The following is a 20,445-nucleotide window of genomic DNA, read 5'->3' on the forward strand; positions in this document are numbered from 1 at the left end:
GTAGGCGACGTTAACCTTCTAATTGCTAGTGATGTTCTCTATTTGATGGTAAGCATGATTTCAGATGTAGTACTAATTGTTTCTCCCTGTAGATTGAAACCACAACATACAAGTTTCTTGTTATTGGTATTTGGTCAAACTTATTGGGTGATTGTATGGAGGTGGTACAAACGGTGAATAACACCGTCTAAACTTTGTTGGACATCTATCCCCATTTCATCATCACACCGTGTGCTGGCTAGCTAAGAGCCTAAAACCTACACCCTCTGTTCCTAAAATCAGAGTAGTACTTTGGAGAACAGAATGAGAAAAATAGTAAACATATGTTCAAAATTCTTCTTGATATGTTGATACTGAGTCACAAGATGAGAGGCATTTGTTTATGCCTGGATCTTGATTGCCTGCTTGTCTTTAATGAAAAATTGCCACTCATGATTCTGCCTTGATTTCAACTCGGTCAAGTAAGCATGTGTCCACTCATATAAGGAATGGCGCGACCTCTATTTATCAATAAAAAAGTGACGAGAGTTTATATATGTTACTGATATGTTACCCCACAGAAGTGGTGTTTTTTGGCTGAAATAGCTTTATCTGAGAACACTGTAGGAAAAACTGAGAAAGAACAAACCAATATTGACCATTGGAAAATAACACTTTTCTATTTATAAGTTACCTGAATTTTTTTTAAGCACTAGTCGAGTCCGCGCAACACTGAGCCGAAGGTGTGGAGGCGAGCCTGGTACGCGCAGAGGATAACATGATTGTCCGGCTTATCTTTCAGGCCTGGTGTGTTGGTGCAAAATTGGACGTGCCGGTTTTGCTTCTACAAAGCTCCGCCAATGTCACCCGAGGAGAGTACGAGAGTTGATGGTGCGTGTCGATTCCTCGACCTAGGAGGTTAGTAGGATTTACGAGGCAACGGCGAACTGACGAAGGATACGGCTCGGGCGGGTTAGCAGATGGTGACGGCGGCGGCAGTTGGGCCGGAGGGGTGATCAACCATGGTGGAGGGCTGCCGGTAATAGGGGAATGAGGGGAATCCACTGTACAAATTGCATGTCCTTAAAATAACTTTTTTTTGGTGTGGCTAGGTCTCAGTCAACTGATGTAGTATGTAAGAATAAAAAAGAAAAACTGAAAAGAATTTTTGTGTATGAGCCTTCATGCAAAATCAAAGGAAGATAGTATCCACCGAGACATAACGAAGTCCCACTCGATTGAGATAGTATCCACCGAGACATAATGAAGTCCCAGTTGACTGAGATAGTATCGACTGAGACATAACGAAGTCGACTTAGCAAAACTGTTTTTTTATATAAGAAGATGGAAAATAAACCACTCGTGTGTGGAATTTTTTTTCCTGTGGTGTGTCCGTCACTCTACGCGGTTGCCATTTCTCCAGTCTCCACCCCGCGCCGCCCTCCTCCCCATCCTCGAAGCCCACCTGCTCCACCTCTACCATCGCACTGCTCATCTACTAGCGCCGCCACCTTCTCGGCTTCTCGCTCACGGACGCGACGAGCTCCGGCATCTCCTGGCCGAATACGCCGAGTGGAGTGAACGTCAGGGTCAGGGCCTGGCCGTGGGAGCTCCTCGACGAGCTGCGAGACCGGAGATCGGTGCGCGCCTGCTCCTGGATTCAAGAGTTGAGCTCCTGCTTCTGGATTCAAGAGTCTGCCTGCTGGATTCCCCGATTTGGAATGCTATATTCCTCTTTTATATCGTGTTTCCGCTGATTCTCGTCTCCTGCCACGAAGACTGCGGCGAGCGGGAAGGATAACTTCGGCGACCTCACCGACGACCTCCTCTGGCATGTGTTGTCCTTTCTGCCGCTGGATGATGCCCTGCAGACCGGCGTGCTCGACACCCTGTGGCGCGACCTCTGGAGGCGCACCACCGGCCTGTCCCTTATCTTTGACGAGTCGTGTTTCCCAAGCTCCAAGCGTTTCAAACAGCTGGTCGTTGCCTGTGTTGATGATGATGAGGATTGCACATACACAAACACCGTGCTGTTGATCGAGTACGCTCTAAAGTGCCAAGTCAAGGAGCTCCTACTCAGTGTTGCTGTTGAAGAAGATGGTTATGATGACATTGAGTATAACCCACTAATACTCAATGTGCCTCTCATCTCCCATCACTTGAAGGTCCTACACCTTAAACGGGTTGACCTAAAACGATCCACTCTGAATTTCTCGCGCTGCTCGGTACTAGAGGATCTAGTGATGGAACATTGCAACATTGATGCACGCAGGATATCTTCCAAATCACTAAAGCGTCTCTGCATTACCGACTCTTCTTCCTTCCCTGCGGAGTTCCACATTCGGATATTTGCCCCGGGTCTTATCTCACTGCAACTTGATAATTTTGATGGCTTGACCCCTTCCCTTGAATACATGCCATATCTAGAAACAGCTTATGTTTGGCTTCACAATGCTTCCTATCATCCTTTTCATAGTAACCGGCAGGACTGTGAGTATGATGGCTGTAGCTGTCATGCTTATCCCGTTGATGAGGGCGTGCTTCTCCATGGTTTGTCCAATGCTGTGAATTTGAAGTTGATAGGCGATACTTACCTTGAATTGGTACATTTACACTTACTTCCTTTTTTTACTCTTGTTGTATGTGCCATCCATGGATTCGCTGTAACATCTCTGTCCACTGTAGACCTGCATATACTTGCTCTCATTGCCACAGATTGCTACTTTTATCTCCACCAATGGGTTTTAAATCAATGATTTTAGTAACATAGTAGCTTGATTGGATAAAATGTATTTCCAGGGCTTGAGGTGTAGTTCTGTCTTTCCTTATGCCTGAAATTAAAGTATCTACCCAAACTTCCTACTTTTACTTAAATTGTTTTGCCTTCTTGAGTCTCACCGTTCTTTTTTTGTTCCTTTGCTATTGGTAGTTTGAAATTAAAGTATCTACCCAATGTTCCTATTACCGGAAAATATTTCTTCTAGAGTCTTAAAGTTTCAGTTTGTTTGCTTGTTATTTGTCTAGTTTATCTATAGATGGGATTTAGAATGCTGCCCCATATTTGACAAACTAAAGACTCTGACACTCAATGAGTGGTTTACGACTATTGACCTACTGTGCATTCTCCAACACTCTCCAGTTCTTGAGGTGCACACTCTTCAGCTTGGTAGCACTGAGGTACAACCTATATATATGAAGACATTGTTGTATTGTTAAAGGAACTATTATGTATATTCTGTTGATCTTACTAAATGTGTTGTATCATAGATATTCGTTAGAGCAACAGGAGCAGAAGAAAAGATAGAACCATCATTTGTATGCTCGCACCTTAAGGTTGTCAACATTGAATGTAGAAAGGTCGATGAGGGAGTTCACAAAATTCTGAAGTTCTTGAGTACATGTGGCATACTTCGTGATCAAATAAGCATCACGAAGCAATGATTACTCATACCGTAAGTAACCTTTGTCATTCTTCATGTTTTTTTCTGTGATTAAAATGTGATATTCCTACTTGTTTTATCATCTCTGTTGGAACTAAATAGCAATTAGAGTTTATGACACCCTTTTGAAATTTATTTATATTATGTATGCATCATTGGACTATGTGCTGGTGTAGTTCAGAATGACTGTTAGGTTTCACCGAAATTAATTGCTTTGATATTACTGGTGATAATACAATAGTTACCGCATGTTGCCGTTGTGCCTATAAATCCGTTCCATCCATGCAAAATCATCTCTGTTGGGTTTGATCCTGTGTTCTTTTACTGTTTAATTACTGATTGAAATAGTACTCATTTTCGTCTTGAAATTGAGTTTTATCTTTGCTCTCGTTCTATTTGGCACATTAAATTTTCTGAAAATCTTCAACTGCGGGGTGATAGTGTACTGCCTCATTTGTTTCACTGTTGTTACTAGCCTGTTGTCCTTTTCATGAATAAAGTTTGATGGCCAAATTGCATGCCTGTCTCACTAGTGTCTGAAGTCTGAAACCCTCTTGACTACTGATGTATCTGAGTGATCATATATGTTGCCGTCACAATGCTAAACTTTTGTGTTAACAGAAAAAATTGGTCGATGCCACATTGAGAGAAAAACAGTTGTTCAAGTTGGATGATAGTTCTACATCAAACTGCTAGCCAAGCTATCATCCGTCTATGTCAGTTGAGATCTTGGAATTCGAGACCAAACTTATTGCATCGTCATGTTTTGTATAGGTTTCAGTTTCCAGAAGCCTATGTGTCCTTTGCCTCGGTCTACCGCGGAACCAGGCGGACTCTCCGGTTTCCACCCCTGACAGCGCTCGAGATGTGATACATGCTCACTAGTGACGGTGGTCTGAAGCCTTATGTGTCTCTCTGAATATGTCTGTAACGACGGTCCTGTTAGGTGTTATCACTTCTGGTGATCTGGTCAGCTTGATGCAAAAATCTTCTTGATATACTGATATTGAATCACAAGATGAGAAGCATCTATTTATACCTCTGGTCACCTTGGCAGTTGCATTCTGGCCATGCATGGGCTGATTGCAACTCATGGATGCTGCTTTATTTCCGACTTGGTTCAGCAAACATTTCTTATCTCGTTATAAGGAGTAGGGCGATCTGTACTAATCTTTTCTTATGCAAATAATCTGTTCTTATCAATTAAAAAGAAAATGATAGAGTTTTGATGTTACACTTACAACAGACATGCAAGTTTCTCGGCAAAAGAAAACCAAAATCAATACGGGTGGTGTGTTTGGCTCAAACTTTTTTTTTTTGCAAAAATGATCCATCTATTATTAAAGTTCACGGCAAGTACAAATCACCATAAACATAATAAAAATTACACCGAGATTCTGAGACCATCGAACGGCCACCACCGCTGCCATAACGAGCCATCGACACGCTGTTGTTGCCGCTCCCCTACCGGAGCCGGCTTGACATTGTCGATGACAGATGGGAAGCCTTTGTGCACGAGCCCCTAAGGATCAGCTCCCTAGAGCTGCAATCATTGTCATTAAACCCTTGAATAGATCTGAAAAACCTGACACCAGATCTCGCCACATGACGAGAAACCCTAACCTCACCGCCCAAGGAGACAACCGGAATCTACGCCGGTGCTCTGTTGACTACGTATAGATGGACAAACTCGAGGAGGATTAGAGCTGAAAAGACAAACTCAAAGAAGAAGTGCCGCCATCCGCTTGCGCGCCGCACTAACGAGGACTAAAAGACCATAACCTAAACTACTAACTAGAGCAGTGGCACCGAGATTCCCCTCCCCACCATCGGCCATGGGAGCGGCACGCAGATGGGATGCGAATCCACGGGCTCGCCGATGAAGCCTGGAGGAGGGAGTTTGCCCTAGCTGCCATGTGATAGGGGAGGGAAAGAGAAACCCTAGATTGATTCTCCGGCTCAAACAACTTTATTATGTGAGGCAAAATTATCTATCACTCGCTGTCGGTGTCAAAACCAGCAGATCTCGGGTAGGGAGCCCAAGCTGTGTGTCTAGGATCGATGGTAACAATGGAGAAAGGGGCACAATGTTTACCCAGGTTCGGGCCCTCTTAAAGGAGGTAAAACCCTACGTCCTGCTTGATTGTATTCGATGAGTATAGGGGTTACAAGAGTTGATCTACCTCGAGATCGTAATGGCTAAACCCTAGATTGTGTAGCTTGTGAATGTTATGATCCTGCCTCCGGCCTAAACCCTCCGGTTTATATAGATACCGAAGGGGCCTAGGGTTTTACAGAGTCGGTTTACAAAGAAGGAAAACAATATATCCGAACACCCAATCTTGCCGTTCACGCATACAGGAGTCCTAACCGGACACAGGAGGTGGTATTCTTCCTTTGTCTTTACGGCCCATCAGTCCGGCCCACATCAAATAGACCGGACACCCGAGGACCCCCTAGTCCAGGACTCCCTGAGTAGCCCCTGAACCAGTCTTCAATGGCGACGTGTTCGGCACGCGGATTGTCTTCAGCATTGCGAGGCAGGTTCCTCCCCTTGAAATCATGCATCAGCTTTCTCTTCACAAGACGACTATATCCGACTTGGTATAATTAACATAAACCTTAGCCGCGAAGGCAGAATATATAAAGAACAGGAATAGTGTCTTTACTGACAACTTTTTCCGGCGAAGCGTCAGACTTGGCTCTTCAATATTTTTAACCATTTTCACACTCCTCGTTTCATGTTTCGAGGTCGAGCCTCCTTGGCCCGTCCCGTCGAAACAGAGATCTTGCCCACTTATTACGGGATTCTCATAAATGAGATTTGGGTAACCCAACCGATTATGGCGCACGTCCTCATTGGGAATAGGCGAGTTTTAAGGCATTAGTTGGGAGACGGTTGGCATTTCTACTGCCTATATAAGAGGGCAAAGGATTCCTCCTTTCTTCCCCACGCCTTCTTCCAGCCTCTGTCTCCCAATCTTCCAAGCTCCAGCGCCCGAAAAAAGTTCTCATCTTTCTCACCGCCATCGTCCTCTCCAGCCATGGCCGGTTCCGTTCCAAGGGCAAGTGGGAGGCCTCCTCCATCACGGAGAAGTACATGAAGAACCTCCGGAGTGCGGGGTACCTGGCCGCAGACATTGCGCACATGCTCCCCGAACGTTGAAATTAAAGTATCTACCCAATGTTCCTACTACCAAAAATTATTTCTTCTTCTTGAGTCTCAAAGTTCCATTTTGTTTGCTTGCCATTTGCCTAGTTTATCTATAGATGGGATTTAGAATGGTGCCCCATATTTGACAAACTACAGACTTTGTCAATCAATGAGTGGTTTACGGCTGTTGACCTACTGTGCATTCTCCAACACTCTCCAGTTCTTGAGATGCTCACTCTTCACTTTGTTAGCACTAAGGTATATCGTATATATATGAAGACATTGTTGTATTGTTAAAGGAACTATTATGTATATTCTGTTGATCTTACTAAATGTTTTGTTTCATAGAAATTCGTTAGAGCAACAGGAGCAGAAGAAAAGATCGATAGAACCATCATTTGTATGTTGGCACCTTAAGTTGTGAACATTAACTGTAGAAAGGTTGATGAGCGAGTTCACAAAATTCAGAAGTTCTTGACTACATGTGGCATACTTCGTGATCGAATTAGCATCATGGAGTATTGACATTACTCATACCGTAAGTAAACTTTGTCATTCTTCATGTTTTTTTTCTGTGATATTCCTACTTGTTTTATCGTCTCTGTTGGAATTAAATAACAATTAGAATTTATGACGCCCTTTTGAAATTATTTATATTCTGTATCCATTATTGGACTGTGTGCTAGTGTAGTTCAGAATGGCTGTTAGGTTTCACCGAAATTGATTGCTTTGTTATTACTGATGATAATACAATAGTTACCGTACATTCTCGTTGTGCCTATAAATCTGTTCCATCCATGCAAAATCCTTTGTGTTTGATTCTGTGCTTTTTTAGTGTTTGAATACTGATGGAAATCCCTTTTAGTCTTGAAATTTGGTTTTATCTTTGGTATTGTCTAGCTGGTACATTACAATTTACTAAAAAGCTCGAACTAAGGAGTGATAGTGTAGTCTAGTGCCTCATTGGTTTCACTGTTGCTCCTAGACTGTTTTGAGGTTGATGAATACAGATTGATGGCCAGATTGCATGCATGTCGCTCTGCTATCTGAAGTCTGAAAGAAACCAGAGCTAGCCCGTGAATGCAGCCCGGGCAAGAGTTAACTGTGATAGTTTGAGCTGCCATCTGCCCAAATTTTTTTTGCTTCCAACGGTTGATTAACACTAGCGCTTAGGAGCAAATTTCTGGAATAGCCCGGGCAGCTGCCCGGGGTCACCGGGAGGTGGCTCCGCCACTGTCTGAAACCCTCTTGAGTCTTGAGGTGTCCTAGTGATATTACATATAGGTCTCACCGGCTTAACTTTGTTAACAAAGAAATTTGGTTAGGCCAAAACAATTGTTCAAGTTGCATGATGGTTCCCTCTACATCAAACTGCTAGTTAAGCTATTCTCCCGCCTATATCAATTCAGTTCTTGGAATTCCGAACCAAACCTATTGCAGCTATCATGTTTTTTTATTAGGTTTCACTTTCCAGAGTCATCCACGGCCCCTGCCTCGGTCTACCGCGGCACCAGACGGACGCTGCAGTTTCCATTCCTTGAAGGCACCTAAGATGCGATGCGCGCTCGCTTGTGATGGTGGTCTAGAGCCTTCTGTGTCTCTTCGAATAGGTCTGTAACGGTTGTACTGTGGTGGTTGTTACCGCTGCATTTGTTTTCTCGCTTTCTATCTTCTGTTACTAACCTACTATGTTGGAAGTGCTGGCAAAACATTTTGTCTGAATGGTCTGCTGAACTCAGCGCAAGTTTGCTCTTCATATATTTATACTGACATTGTCATGGCTATCATCACAAGTTGAGAACTATTTGTACCTAGCATCGTGATTGCCTATAAACCTTTTATGGAAATTGGATATTGCTTGAAAGCTGCAACGCATGATGTTGCCTTGTTTTTTGACTCCGATATATTGTTCCATATATCTATATGTACATGTGTAAATTTTCCAGATTCCGATATACTCCCTCCGTAACTTAATATAAGACGTTTTTCAACACTATGAGTGTAAAAGATGTCTTATACTCCCTCACTCCCAAAATAAGTGTCTCAACTTTATAGTAAATCTAGTGTAAAGTTGTACTAAGGTCAAGACACTTATTTTAGGATGGAGAGAGTACTGTATTAAATTACGGAGGGAGTATTGTTCTCTTTTTTTTTTAAGGTCTCCAACCAAGAACTCATTCTGGCTTTTCGATGTTACATACCTCTTTTTTTGATTAGAACCTGCTCAACATCGTGTTGTCAGCCCGGCCACCCCGTTCTCCAGTGTCGGCAATGATCCCCGCACCTCCGACCCAAACATTCAACCTTCGGACTCATTCCATCGTTGATGTTGTGGCGAGCCAAGACATGGCCTGCTCTTGCTCGTTCACAGCTCACACTCGCCGTGGAGTCCGCGGCCTCCTGTCTCACGCTCGGGGCAAAGCCGAAATCGACTGGCACATAGAAATTTTTGAAATCGCTTGGCGCACCACTTACCTGCCCCTCTCCTTTCACCGGTTCGGTATCTCCAAGCGTTTCAAACAGCTGGCGAAGCTCTTCATCCAGCTCCGAGGGTACTCACCTCTGGACAGTTTGAGATCAGTGCCTGTGTTGATGGTGAGGAGTGCACATACACAAACGCCACCATGTTGATCGAGTACGCTCTCAGGTGCCAAGCTAAGGATCTCCTAGCCCGTGATGGTAATGTTGTGGCGGAACCACCAAACAGTTGGTGGTTGTTTGCATACAGGGAAATAGATGTGGGATTTTAGAAAACGAGTTTTTAGGAAAGCCAGTTTTGGTTAGTTATTCTGTTAAGGTGAGCAACAGGGGCGGAGCTAGGCTAATGCAAGGGTATGCAATGCATACCCAATGATTTTTGCAAAAGTTTTTCAGTATATAAGCTCCTGTATGATTGTATGTCACGTATGGCAGCCTATTTGTACGTAGAGAACATGGGAAACGAAGAAAATAACGATTCAGCGTTACTTGGGCCTATATTGGGCTGCTACGTTGCTAGCACATTGCTACTGGGCCTTATTTTCAGGCTTATCGCTAGCCAGATTGGTCGAAGTCGACGAGACAACTCGACCAGGAGCCACCGAGCCAGCAACTCGAGCCTGTGATTCTGCTGATTCAACACATCGCGGCGCCGCATTCGCTCATGGGCGGCCATCAAGCAACCATTGCATCATCTCATCTCGGCTGTCGCGGATTGCCATCTCTCATTGCTCGGTCTCCTTCGCCTGCCCACATATTTTGCAGTATGTACTCGACAGCGTCATGGCGCGCACCAGCCCATGACGCATCTGCCAGCTAGAAGACAGATCGGCAACGACGGCGTGCGCAATTAGCCCATCGTCTGATTGACTGATTGTTCTTTGTGAACATTTAATCTTGATTTCTCGGAATTGTTGGACAAGTATAGAGGATTATGTTGGTTCCCTAATTTTTTCCGTTCATCTATTGCATCATCCAGTCAATTTTGAGGGCGGTTTGCATTGGCTCTTTACTATAAAACTTGTGAAGAACTGCAAGAAAAAGAAGGCGAAGTTTATGCACCTAAATTTCTGAAATATGAACATTCAAATTTTTAAGACTGTCCACCATGCCATCATTACTATCCAACATGTTTTTAATGTGTATAGGCGTGAACAATGAAGAACAAATATGATGATTTGAAACGTTTGTGGGGGAGAGCTTCAAAGGCGCCGAACATAAGTTTGACATCAACACTGACATCGGTATCTATCGACGTTGAAAACCAAGTTCAGGATCAAAATAAGAGCATCCACCTTCCAACGAGCTACACTTGGCACTTGTATAGCCAGGTAATAATTTATAGTTTCGTTGTTCGTATTATGAACATTTTTATATGTTACATTGTTGTGCAGAAAAAAACTTGTTTTACTCCGCATACCCGTATCGCAAATCCTGGCTCCGCCACTGGTGAGCAATACAATACTTTGTTTGGATGAGAAAAACAAGAAAGCATGGATACACAGCTCCATCACACAGCGACTTCGTCAAAATTCCAATACGTTCCTTCCGTCGATCAATTGATTAGCTTGCAAGTTGTGTTCAGTGCTGTATCTTTGTTCCCGCAATCAAGAGGTTTAGCGATCGAATATTCTTTTTCAGCCCCACTGCCGAACACACCATTCAGGGGGAATAATAGAACATTACATTGAAAGTTTTTTTTTTAATTGCATCACCCTTCAAGTACAAGCTGTAGTATCTGAACTCACTCACGCGCATGACTCACACCATACATACACACTCACCCACTCACTCCATTAGCGCGCAAGCTAGATCTACAACATATACCTAGCAACATACGTAAGCCACTGAAGTTAAGCAGACAAACAATTGGACTACAGAACGAGCTATGAATACCACTTGTGTACAGAACTAAAAAACAAAAACAAATTAAACACTCAAACAGTATCTAGTTCAAATAACCTCATCTCACTCTGAAAATGGCCCAGACTCCCCAGCAGCATCTTTCAGACTACGTGATGCAGGCCGTTCGATCACCAATCGGATAGCTATCCACCACCCCACCTAAGTGAATACATTGTTTTGTCGCAAATCCAGGCCAACAAACGATGTGCTAGAACGCGCATCAAGCTTCGGATCTTCCTGCGGTTGCCTTCGCAAAAACCGGTGGCTGATTTCCCTCTAGAAACCCTAAAAACCTAAGAACACGAGCCCGGACAAGATCCTGCCGGGCAAGCATACGTAGGGTTGTGCTAGGGTCTGCAGGCCACCTAGAAATCCTTCAAATGCTGCCACGTACGCCAGAACGGACACGAAGCATGCCGCCGTGCTCGAGGTCATCGGAGTGGAGACGGATAAGATAGGCCGCCGGCAAGATCAACATCAATTTGAATGGAGACTTTGATCCAGTAATCTTGTGTAGAATGAACCCCGAAGGTACAGAACGAGCCACGAAGAAGTAAGCCAATATTCAACCAGCTCATCATATGTATGTATATGTGTACCGTTGCACCGTCTCTCACAATTACTTTTCCTTGTGTTTACTGCAGTTGCCTCCGACCCCTTAAGTGAGTCGCGAGCTAGACGAGAAACATCCCTTTAGTTCATAATTGTCAACCATAGGGTCAACCCTTTCCGTAAATTAGCGACAGAAGAAGCGATAATCTATTTATGAGCCCAAGCTCATCTGCACCCGCGCTGACAAAAAAAATCAAAACAAATACTAGAAAAATTCAAAAAAATCAATTTTTTTGTATGGTAGATAATTTGATGCATGAGGTTTGCTTCAATTTTCAAGTCGTTTGGACATCTGAGCAGCTCTCGGCAAAAAAGACAAATTTAGGGTCTGTAAAAAAGTTTACTGTTCACGCACTATTTTGATCCGATTTGTCTTTTTTGCTGAGATCTACTCAGATGTCCAAATGATCTGAAAATTGGGGCGCACCTCACGTATCCAATTATCTAGTACACAATTTTTTTTGGATTTTTTAATTTTTTTCTACTATTTTTTTTGTTTTTTTTTGCTGAACGGGTGCAGATGAGCCTGGGCACCGAAACGTCGCACTCCAGAAGAAGATAACATTCTCTTTGTGAGTAGTGGGACCAAAGTGGAAGTATTATTCATGAATACAAACAAATCTGTCCAATGTGTGTAATGTTGCAATGTGCAATTTGAAGATGAATACCATCATGGTTTGTATTGAAATAATGCTTGGATCTAATAATACCATCATGGTTTTGCACATTGATGGTTGGATCCGGTGACGACGACACTTGAATATCGCTTCCTTACTGAAGTCGTTGCTGTTGAAGAACCTTGTCGTCCTTGTGGTGTCATGAAATGGTTGGTGCGGATATGGTCATTAATGCAGTTTGCCGATCGTGTATCTGGTTACTTTGGAGCTTTTTCCTTTTTTCCTCGCCTACACATAGCTTTGGTCTAATATGACTTTGCTAGTTGTCGGCGTGTTTATGTGTAAGTTGATGTTGGCTATGTGCATCCTAACTATGCAGAGGCTGGGTGTGTACTCATTGTGTTTTGTATTCTCTTGATGCATCATCATGAGTCAATAAAATCCATCCTTTATCGAAAAAAAAATAATCCATTAATTACGTATGTATAGGCTAAGGACAGCTGCACCTTTTTTTGGATCTAACGTACAGGCTAAGTATAATAACTAAAGGATTTATCTGCAGGTTTTTCTTTCTGAGTGTTAAAAAAAGTTTCTTTTTCTTTTCAACGCTCTTATAGATCTAATAAACCATTAATTAAGTACGTACAGGATTACGGTAGCTGTAGTTATTTTTTGTTCTTTTTGAGATGGGGAGCTCTTAGATCTAATCCATTACGTCTTTTAAGTTATGGGTCCACCACATCAACGACAAGATGTTTCCAATTATTGTGGTAACTTCTAGCTTATTTATCTTTTTTCTTATTAACCCGTTAAGCACTTTTTATAGATAGATAGATAGATTTTTTTTGCGGAAAGATAGATAGATGCTGATAAGTTCCTCCTAGATTTGGTGAAAAAATAGTTGAAACTGGTGGGAAACAAAAAAAATTAACATGACATAAAAGTCAAAATTTCACGGGAAACAAAATTCAATAAAATGCAGTAATATTGCATGAAGCCGGTGATAGCACGAACTGGGTTAGGATCGTCTGCAATACTGTATGGTGCACCTTTGAAAAGCAGGGGTGGGCCGCATGCCCGGTTCTGCAAATTTGAATTCAACAGGACCTGGATATCATTTATATAGGAGTAATAGATAGTGGCTGGTGTCAACAACTTTCTGGGTCTATCAAGTCAAGCAAAAAGATCTTTAGGCAAGTCAAGCAAAGTCAAGTCAATAAATGCTTTTTGTGTTCGGCAGGCGTCCACATATGAAAATGGCATCGGAATTTTGCAACTTGCTACTAGCTACTATGATCTTGTCTATAAGCTTTTGCTTTGTTCTGTATTGATCGTTGGGAAGCCCGAGAACACATTTTTTTATTCCAATTTTCAGGTAGGAAAAATCTGTGTATCAGTACGGAAATAAAAAATAAACCTTGCCATTATTCCAATTCTCCTTTTTTTCTCAGGAGTCATGATTCATGTGTGTGTGTGTGTGTGTGTGTGTCTATATATATATATATATATATATATATATATATATATATATATATATATATATATGCGCCTCCGAGGGCTCCCTCAGTGGCAGAGCAGAGCAAAAGAGCAGTGCTACACACGATACTGTACGCACGATTCATGCACAACAACAGATACCTGTCCGTCCATGCATGTAGCAGAGTCCAGCAGACCGTTTGATCCCGCATCGTTCATCTGTCGTGCATACTGTTGTCGTCCGCGCAGCAGTTCCGAGAGCAAAATGCAGTACTACGCAGGCGGTACCTCGTTTAACTCGCCACATGCTGGACCTCATGGCCGTGACTGCTTCTGCATCAGCGGTCCCAAACACATAGCTCAATCCGTTGACTGGTACGTATCGTAATATATTGTGGCAATATGGATGAACTAAGTGCAAAGTTGGGAGCTGAAATTTGTCCGTTTTGTAACATGGAGAAGCAAGGTTTCCAAATAGTCGACTGCAGGATGGTCTTTTAGAGTGACACATGATCCAAATAGCTAGGTCAAACGAAATTATTTCATTATAAGATAAAATCTTATATAATTGGATTAGTTGTTACAGAAAAAGTAGAGTATATATTTTGCATGCATGAATGAATTGTCGTTTAACAAACGTACGGTGGATTTTCGTTTCAGGAGCAACGAGGAGCACCAGCGTTGCATCGCCGCTTGCCTTGTGAAGGCTACTTACATCATGGAGGAGGACCGGCCAAAGTGCAGGGTGTATGGCATGGGGTTGGCGCCGCCGTGGTGGCAGAGCTTCCACTTCGAGCTGCGGGATCGTGTATCTTCGGTGCCGTATTCGAGTACTGCCCCCTGCAGGATGCCAGCGCCACCCGTCGGCCCCAAACTACGTTTACGCCCTGCGCGGCACCATGCCTCGGCACCCAAAGTCAGCCCACGACCTGTACAACGACATCAAGGTCTTCCTCAGCGATCTGCCGTGTTGCAGACGGACCCAGAAGGTGCGTCAGGCGGTGGCCAACATGCTCATCCGCAAGGGCACGGAGCGGTGCGTGTTGTGGCTGGCGGGGCACTCGCTGGGCGCGTCGCTGGCGCTGGAGGTGGGGCGGGACATGGCGGAGCAGCACCAGGCGTACCTGCCGACCTTCCTCTTCAACCCGCCCAACGTGTCACCGATGCCGGCCTTGAACCTCCTCAACCCGTCGGAGGTGGCGAAGAAGGACGTGTTCACGGGGAGCTACCTCGTGAAGGCGGCGCTCGGGGCCACAGTCATGAGGTCCTACTGCACTCGCATGGAGAAACTGTTCCAGCGCCTGTCGCCATGGGTGCCGGAGCTGTACGTGAACGAGAGGGACATCATTTGTCAGGGCTTCATCGACTACTTCGAGCAGCGACAGAAGGTGGAGGAGCGCATAGGTGGCCTCGGCAGGGCAGCCATGAAGCTAGCTGTCCTATCGCGACATGCTCTCCTCCCTCATCGGCAGCAGCAAGGAGCAGCCGCACCTTTTGCCGTCCGCGAGGCTGTGGAAGAACTCCAACACAACATTCGGCACGCACAACCTCATGCAGTGGTGGAGGCCAGACAGCGACCTAAAGCTCAGCTGTAGGAAATTCATCTACCCCGGAGCATGAGATATCTATGCTATATCTAGCTACTCCTACTTGTGTATCTCATGCAAAGTTTTAAATAGCGCGCTAAGCATCTTAGCGCCGGACCTCTTTCAAATGCTATAGCGTGCTATAGCGGAGCTATAGCGCGCTATTTAAAATGTTTGTTTATTTGTTTGGACCAAAATCTCTTAGCGCAAGACCTTTTGTAAACGCTATAGCGTGCTATAGCGGAGCTATAGCGAGCTATTTGAAACAGTGATCTCATGATATAGGACGTATCTGACCCGAGGAAGAGCATGTACGTGGAGTATGTGATCATACTAGACCATCCTTGATAGGGCGGATATCTAGTCCAGGACAAGGCAGCAAGCCGATTGAGACCAATCTCAGGGACGAGGAGCGTGTTGCTAGGATTTAGCAATGCGCACCATATGCTCCCTCATGACGGGGGTGATTACATATTTGTAGGTGGACAACCGCCTTGGTAACTATCCGGAGTCTATATCTATTTGTAAATCAAGTAATTGATGTCTTCTGATTTCTTATTTCTAGTTATGTCAACAATTTTTTCAAAGAAATTGAGAACATAATCTCCTCCTTGAAAGGCACTTCTGCAAGTAAACCAGAAAAGCTTGCAGTGCTCCGCAAGACCGAACAGGTTGCCGAGCACAATAGCATAGCTATAAACATCATCAACCATGTTGGAGGTTGGTGATCCATTGTTGAGCACTTCGTTTGAGTTTACGCACCACCAGCACTTTGCGGTTGCAGTTGTAAAGAGACCATAGCTTCTTAGGGCATTTTTAACCGATCCCCCGCTGCCGCTTCCTCGGCTCCTCCTCCCCGCCAGTGGCGCCCGCCTCCCCCTCCCCGCCCGCACCCGCCCCCCGCTCCCCGTCCGGCTCGCTCCTGCCGACGAGCGCCGCGGCCGTCGTGCCGGCCGCGCGCGGCGCTGGGTCCCCCGGCCTCGAGATATCCGCTCCGCAGCGAGGCCGGACCACCTTCTGCCCTAGGGCGGTCTGGACATCGGCCGCGGCTGATGACATGGTGGGCGCGCTCATCGGCGCCAACCTGTCCGTCTTCATGCTCTGGCGCGTGCTCGCGTATCCCAGGTTCATCACCGATCCTCACATGGTTAGTGACTTGATGGTTACCCAAGTGACATCTTTTGCTTTGATTCATGTGCTCTGCTGATGTATCACTACCTGATGATTCTATGGAGGAGCAGGTTTGGGTGGACATGTACTTGGGCGGGCGGCTGCACACGCTGCTCATGAGCGCCTCCAGCAATGTGGATCCCATGTTCATGAGGAAACATTTCATGGTTGGTGCTTGGTGCTTAATTTCTAATGTGGTGGTCTGGACTGCACTCTGGAGACAGTGGTACTTTGAGTTTATGACATCTGATGGTTTTTGTTGATGAGCAGATCTCGCTGGACAATTTCACGAGTGGGCGTTTGCACACGATGCTCACAAGTGCTTTCAGCCACATGAACCTTAAGCACCTCTTCAACAACATGGTCGGCCTCTACTTCTTCGGCTCAAGCGTAAGACCGACACTCACTCACTCTTGTCAGTCTGTCATCTCTTCTCTTCTGTTGACGGTGCAGAAATGGAACACATATTTGTTTGTCAGGCTGAAATTGCATAACTTTGGTTGATAGGACTGATTACTGAATTAGTTGTCGCGATCTCTCAACCGGGAGATCTTGGCTCAGTTGTACTCCCTTTTGTACCTAAGTATAAGACGTTTCGGTAGGCTACTAGCTAGCCTACGAAAACGTCTTATATTTAGGTACGGAGGTAGTATCAGTTAAATGTAGAAATTCACTTGCATTAACTTTGGTTCATGTACTTGTGTAAGATCAATAAAGCTTCCTTCATCGGAAAAAGGAGTGAATTGGCTTTCCTGTATGTAAGTATTTGTTATCTTTCCTGTATTGGCACTCAGACCAACATTACACATGCACTCTAATGAAAGCACTTAGTTTTCCTTAAATCTTCGATGAGAAGCAACACTGTCGCCGTATAACTATACGAGTGGTACTATTGTATATGAGACTTGGAGATATATACTACTCTGTTGGACTGACTTTTCGTAACTTCAACCGGATTCCTTAGGATTAACAAAGAGCAATGATACTTTATCACCAACCTTGTGGTTTATTATCAGTTAAATTTCTTTTTCTTTTCTTTTGTACATCAGATTGCCCGCACGTTTGGCCCTGGTTTTCTTTTCCAACTGTACGTTACTGGAGCACTTACTGGGTCGGTATTCTACCTGGCAGAAAAGATTTTTCTAGCTCCACGAAAAGAGGTAATAATATGTTTATACATCAGTGAACTGGATTCCAAATCCTGAGCATCAATTAGTTCTGATTATCAAATAAAATCCTATGATACGATTATATATATTATCTCTGATTTAGTACATATTTTTTTCCAGTTACTTTCATGTGAGAAGACTGGTATTCAGTCACTTTGCTGCCCATGCTAGCTACTTGATGCCAGCAAAACTTCTGGGATCAAGATCCCTTTTTTAAGCTCCTTTTTCTAAGCTGCACGATAATCTTCCTAATCAAATAAGTAATGCTTCTCTTGCAGGTTTTTGGAGGATGGAAAACTCCCTGTCTTGTAAGTGATTTCCTGTCTTATAACTACTCCCTCCGTTCCTAAATATAAGTCTTTGTAGAGATTCTACTAGGTGGACTACATACGGAGGAAAATGAATGAATCTACTCTTAATATGCATCTATATACATCCGTATGTGGTTCATAGTGGAATCTCTACAAAGACTTACATTTAGGAACGGAGGGAGTACATCATACTCCTATATTACAGTGAAATTTGCCCCAATGGACCAACTATTTGTCACGGCACGCCAAAAAATAACTATTTGGATGGAAAATTTGGTGATCAGAGGCGATACAGTGGACACCGTTAGTGAATGTGTACAGAAGGTGCCGGTTGTTACACACTAAATATGATCCTTTCATGTCACTCAGGGTGCAAGTGCTGCAGTTAATGCAATTATTCTTCTTGAGATATTTTTGCATCCGACGAAGCTACTATACTTACACCTTTTCATTCCCGTTCCAGCTGCATTAGTGGTGAAAAGATTTTTGTTTTTATTAAAAAGAAATCTGATAAACATGTGGGTGTGCAAGGTAGTGAGGACATAATTTCTCTGACTTTACTTATTTCAGGGAGTTGGTTTGATTGGTGCTGATTTGTGGAGGGTCAAGAAGGTATTTATCTAACTTTCATTTATTATTTATGTGGTTTTCTTTATATAGTATTTATTCTTTACTAAATCCGGGTACCAAAAAAATCTAGGAATAAGTGAATGTGATTTGTGCGACGGTTGCTTGTGTTCACTGGCCATGATTTTTTGACAGTGTAACTGCTACTTTCATGTATTGTTACTCGGAACTTGAAATTCTGTGAATTGCACGTGTATGGCTCTTAACCATAAGATATATACAACTCCAGGTATCTAATCGACCTGTGGTTGGAAATATGGCTCAATATTCACACCTAATTGTAGTTTTCCTTGTTTGTTCTTCTAATGTTTGCACCTTTTTGGTGATCATTGATTCTACTTTTTAATGCAATGGACCTACTTCAAGTCAATGTCTCGCCTGACAGCATCAACCATTTAATATGCTAGTCAAGCCATGTCAAACTACACCATTCCTTAAAGATCTCTATCTGTCTGAAACCTCTCATTTCTGCATAATTATTGTCGTTGATGATCTGGTACCCAAGTACTGTTCATGTTTTGATAACCATTAATTCTTCATACCTTTTCTGATCTAGAACGGAACTAACTTTTGCCCGTTCATTTTTGTAGGGCGGGAGTCGCGTGTCAGGCTCTTCTCATCTAGGGGGTGCCCTAGTGGCGGCGGTTGCCTTTGCGGAAATCAAGGGCTGGATCTGATCATTATGCAGTTTACTCATACTCACATGCAGCAAATCCAAGGGCCTGCCTGCTTCCACCCTGGTGGCCACTTCTTGTGTTGAAATTTGTCGTTATACGGTCCGAGGGCCGACTCGTGGACCATGCTGCTTATTATCCAAGTTTCTGATGTAGAAATCTTTAAACAAAGTCTAGATAACATCATGGTGGCAGCGGTTAGTAGGCCGGTTGCGATGGTGATGCGCTGATCTTTTGTATGCAACCCTGCGTATCGCATGAATGTAGTTGTATCTCATGTTATCCTGATACTTGTAGCTAGCAGTTGCCTCTGCATTTTGTCGTAACGAAATGCCGCAATTGTTAGGTTTCTTCTGTTATTTCTCATAATAGTGGAATCCGACATAAGAATTCCGCATGGCGAAAGAAAAGATAACTTCATGGCAGATAGATACTGCCAAATGGTTGGGTTTATCTTCGCTGGAGCCATCCTCAGGCATGAAAGAACTGGACTGGCATGCACTGTTAAAATGTCATTTGCTACTAACTACTCCCTCTGTCCCATAATATAAGAACAGTTTTTATACTAGTGTAGTGTTAAAAATGTTTTTATATTATGGCACAGAGGGAGTACATGTGTTGAAACTCAAAACTGGGTGCATCTTATGACTACATGACTTGATCGCGCCTTAGAAAGTAGGAGTAGTAGTAAAAACAGGATGTCCAAGTTTCTCAGGTCCTAGTATCATCTGTTTAAGGGAGCCAAGGATCAGGCCTTGCTGGTGTTGCTACACACCTAGGTGTTGTGTGTTTTGCAAATGTATCAGTGAGCACGAGGATAACTCTTGATGCCTCCTGCGGATGCACTGTAAGAGCAACTCCAACGGGCCGACCCAAACGGACGGCAATTTCGGCCGCTTTTTGTCCGTTTGGGTCGGCCAGACGGACACGGATGCCCGCTTTCGCATTTGGGTCGGCGCGTGCGTCCAACACTGGCCTGAGACCGATTTTGACGGCACCAAAAAAAATGAACGCATGCATATTAAAAAAAGAGAAACAACATTAATTAAACATTAAAGCCGGCCACGAAGGCCGCGAGAGTCCACGCGTCCACATTTGCATTTTAAAAAAACAGCCTAAACTACGAGGCGGCGCGCTGCCCTAAGCATCGTCGTCGTCGTCCTCGGGGTCCGTGAGGTCGATGAGCGTCGGCGCCGGCCCGGCCCAGGCGAACGCCGTGTTCCAGAGCGCCGTCATGTCGAGCTGTG

The 20,445-nt window shown here is 44.0% G+C and overlaps 1 protein-coding gene and 1 pseudogene across 1 annotated transcript; both read left to right on the forward strand.

Annotated features, from left to right (window-relative positions):
* Positions 1-1,756: 1,756 nt before the first annotated feature.
* LOC119321492 lies at positions 1,757-15,281 on the forward strand (annotated as a pseudogene).
* A 1,023-nt stretch (positions 15,282-16,304) lies between these two features.
* On the forward strand, positions 16,305-19,201 carry LOC119321493 (RHOMBOID-like protein 12, mitochondrial). The gene is made up of 8 exons (XM_037595150.1): positions 16,305-16,363; positions 16,548-16,584; positions 16,688-16,807; positions 17,467-17,577; positions 17,865-17,894; positions 18,267-18,371; positions 18,468-18,509; positions 19,115-19,201. Exons 1-8 carry the CDS (start codon positions 16,305-16,307, stop codon positions 19,199-19,201), a joined length of 591 nt encoding a protein of 196 aa, XP_037451047.1.
* Positions 19,202-20,445: the final 1,244 nt, after the last annotated feature.

The sequence above is a fragment of the Triticum dicoccoides genome, chromosome 6B, assembly GCF_002162155.2.
Source record: "Triticum dicoccoides isolate Atlit2015 ecotype Zavitan chromosome 6B, WEW_v2.0, whole genome shotgun sequence".
Taxonomy (NCBI): Eukaryota; Viridiplantae; Streptophyta; class Magnoliopsida; order Poales; family Poaceae; genus Triticum; species Triticum dicoccoides.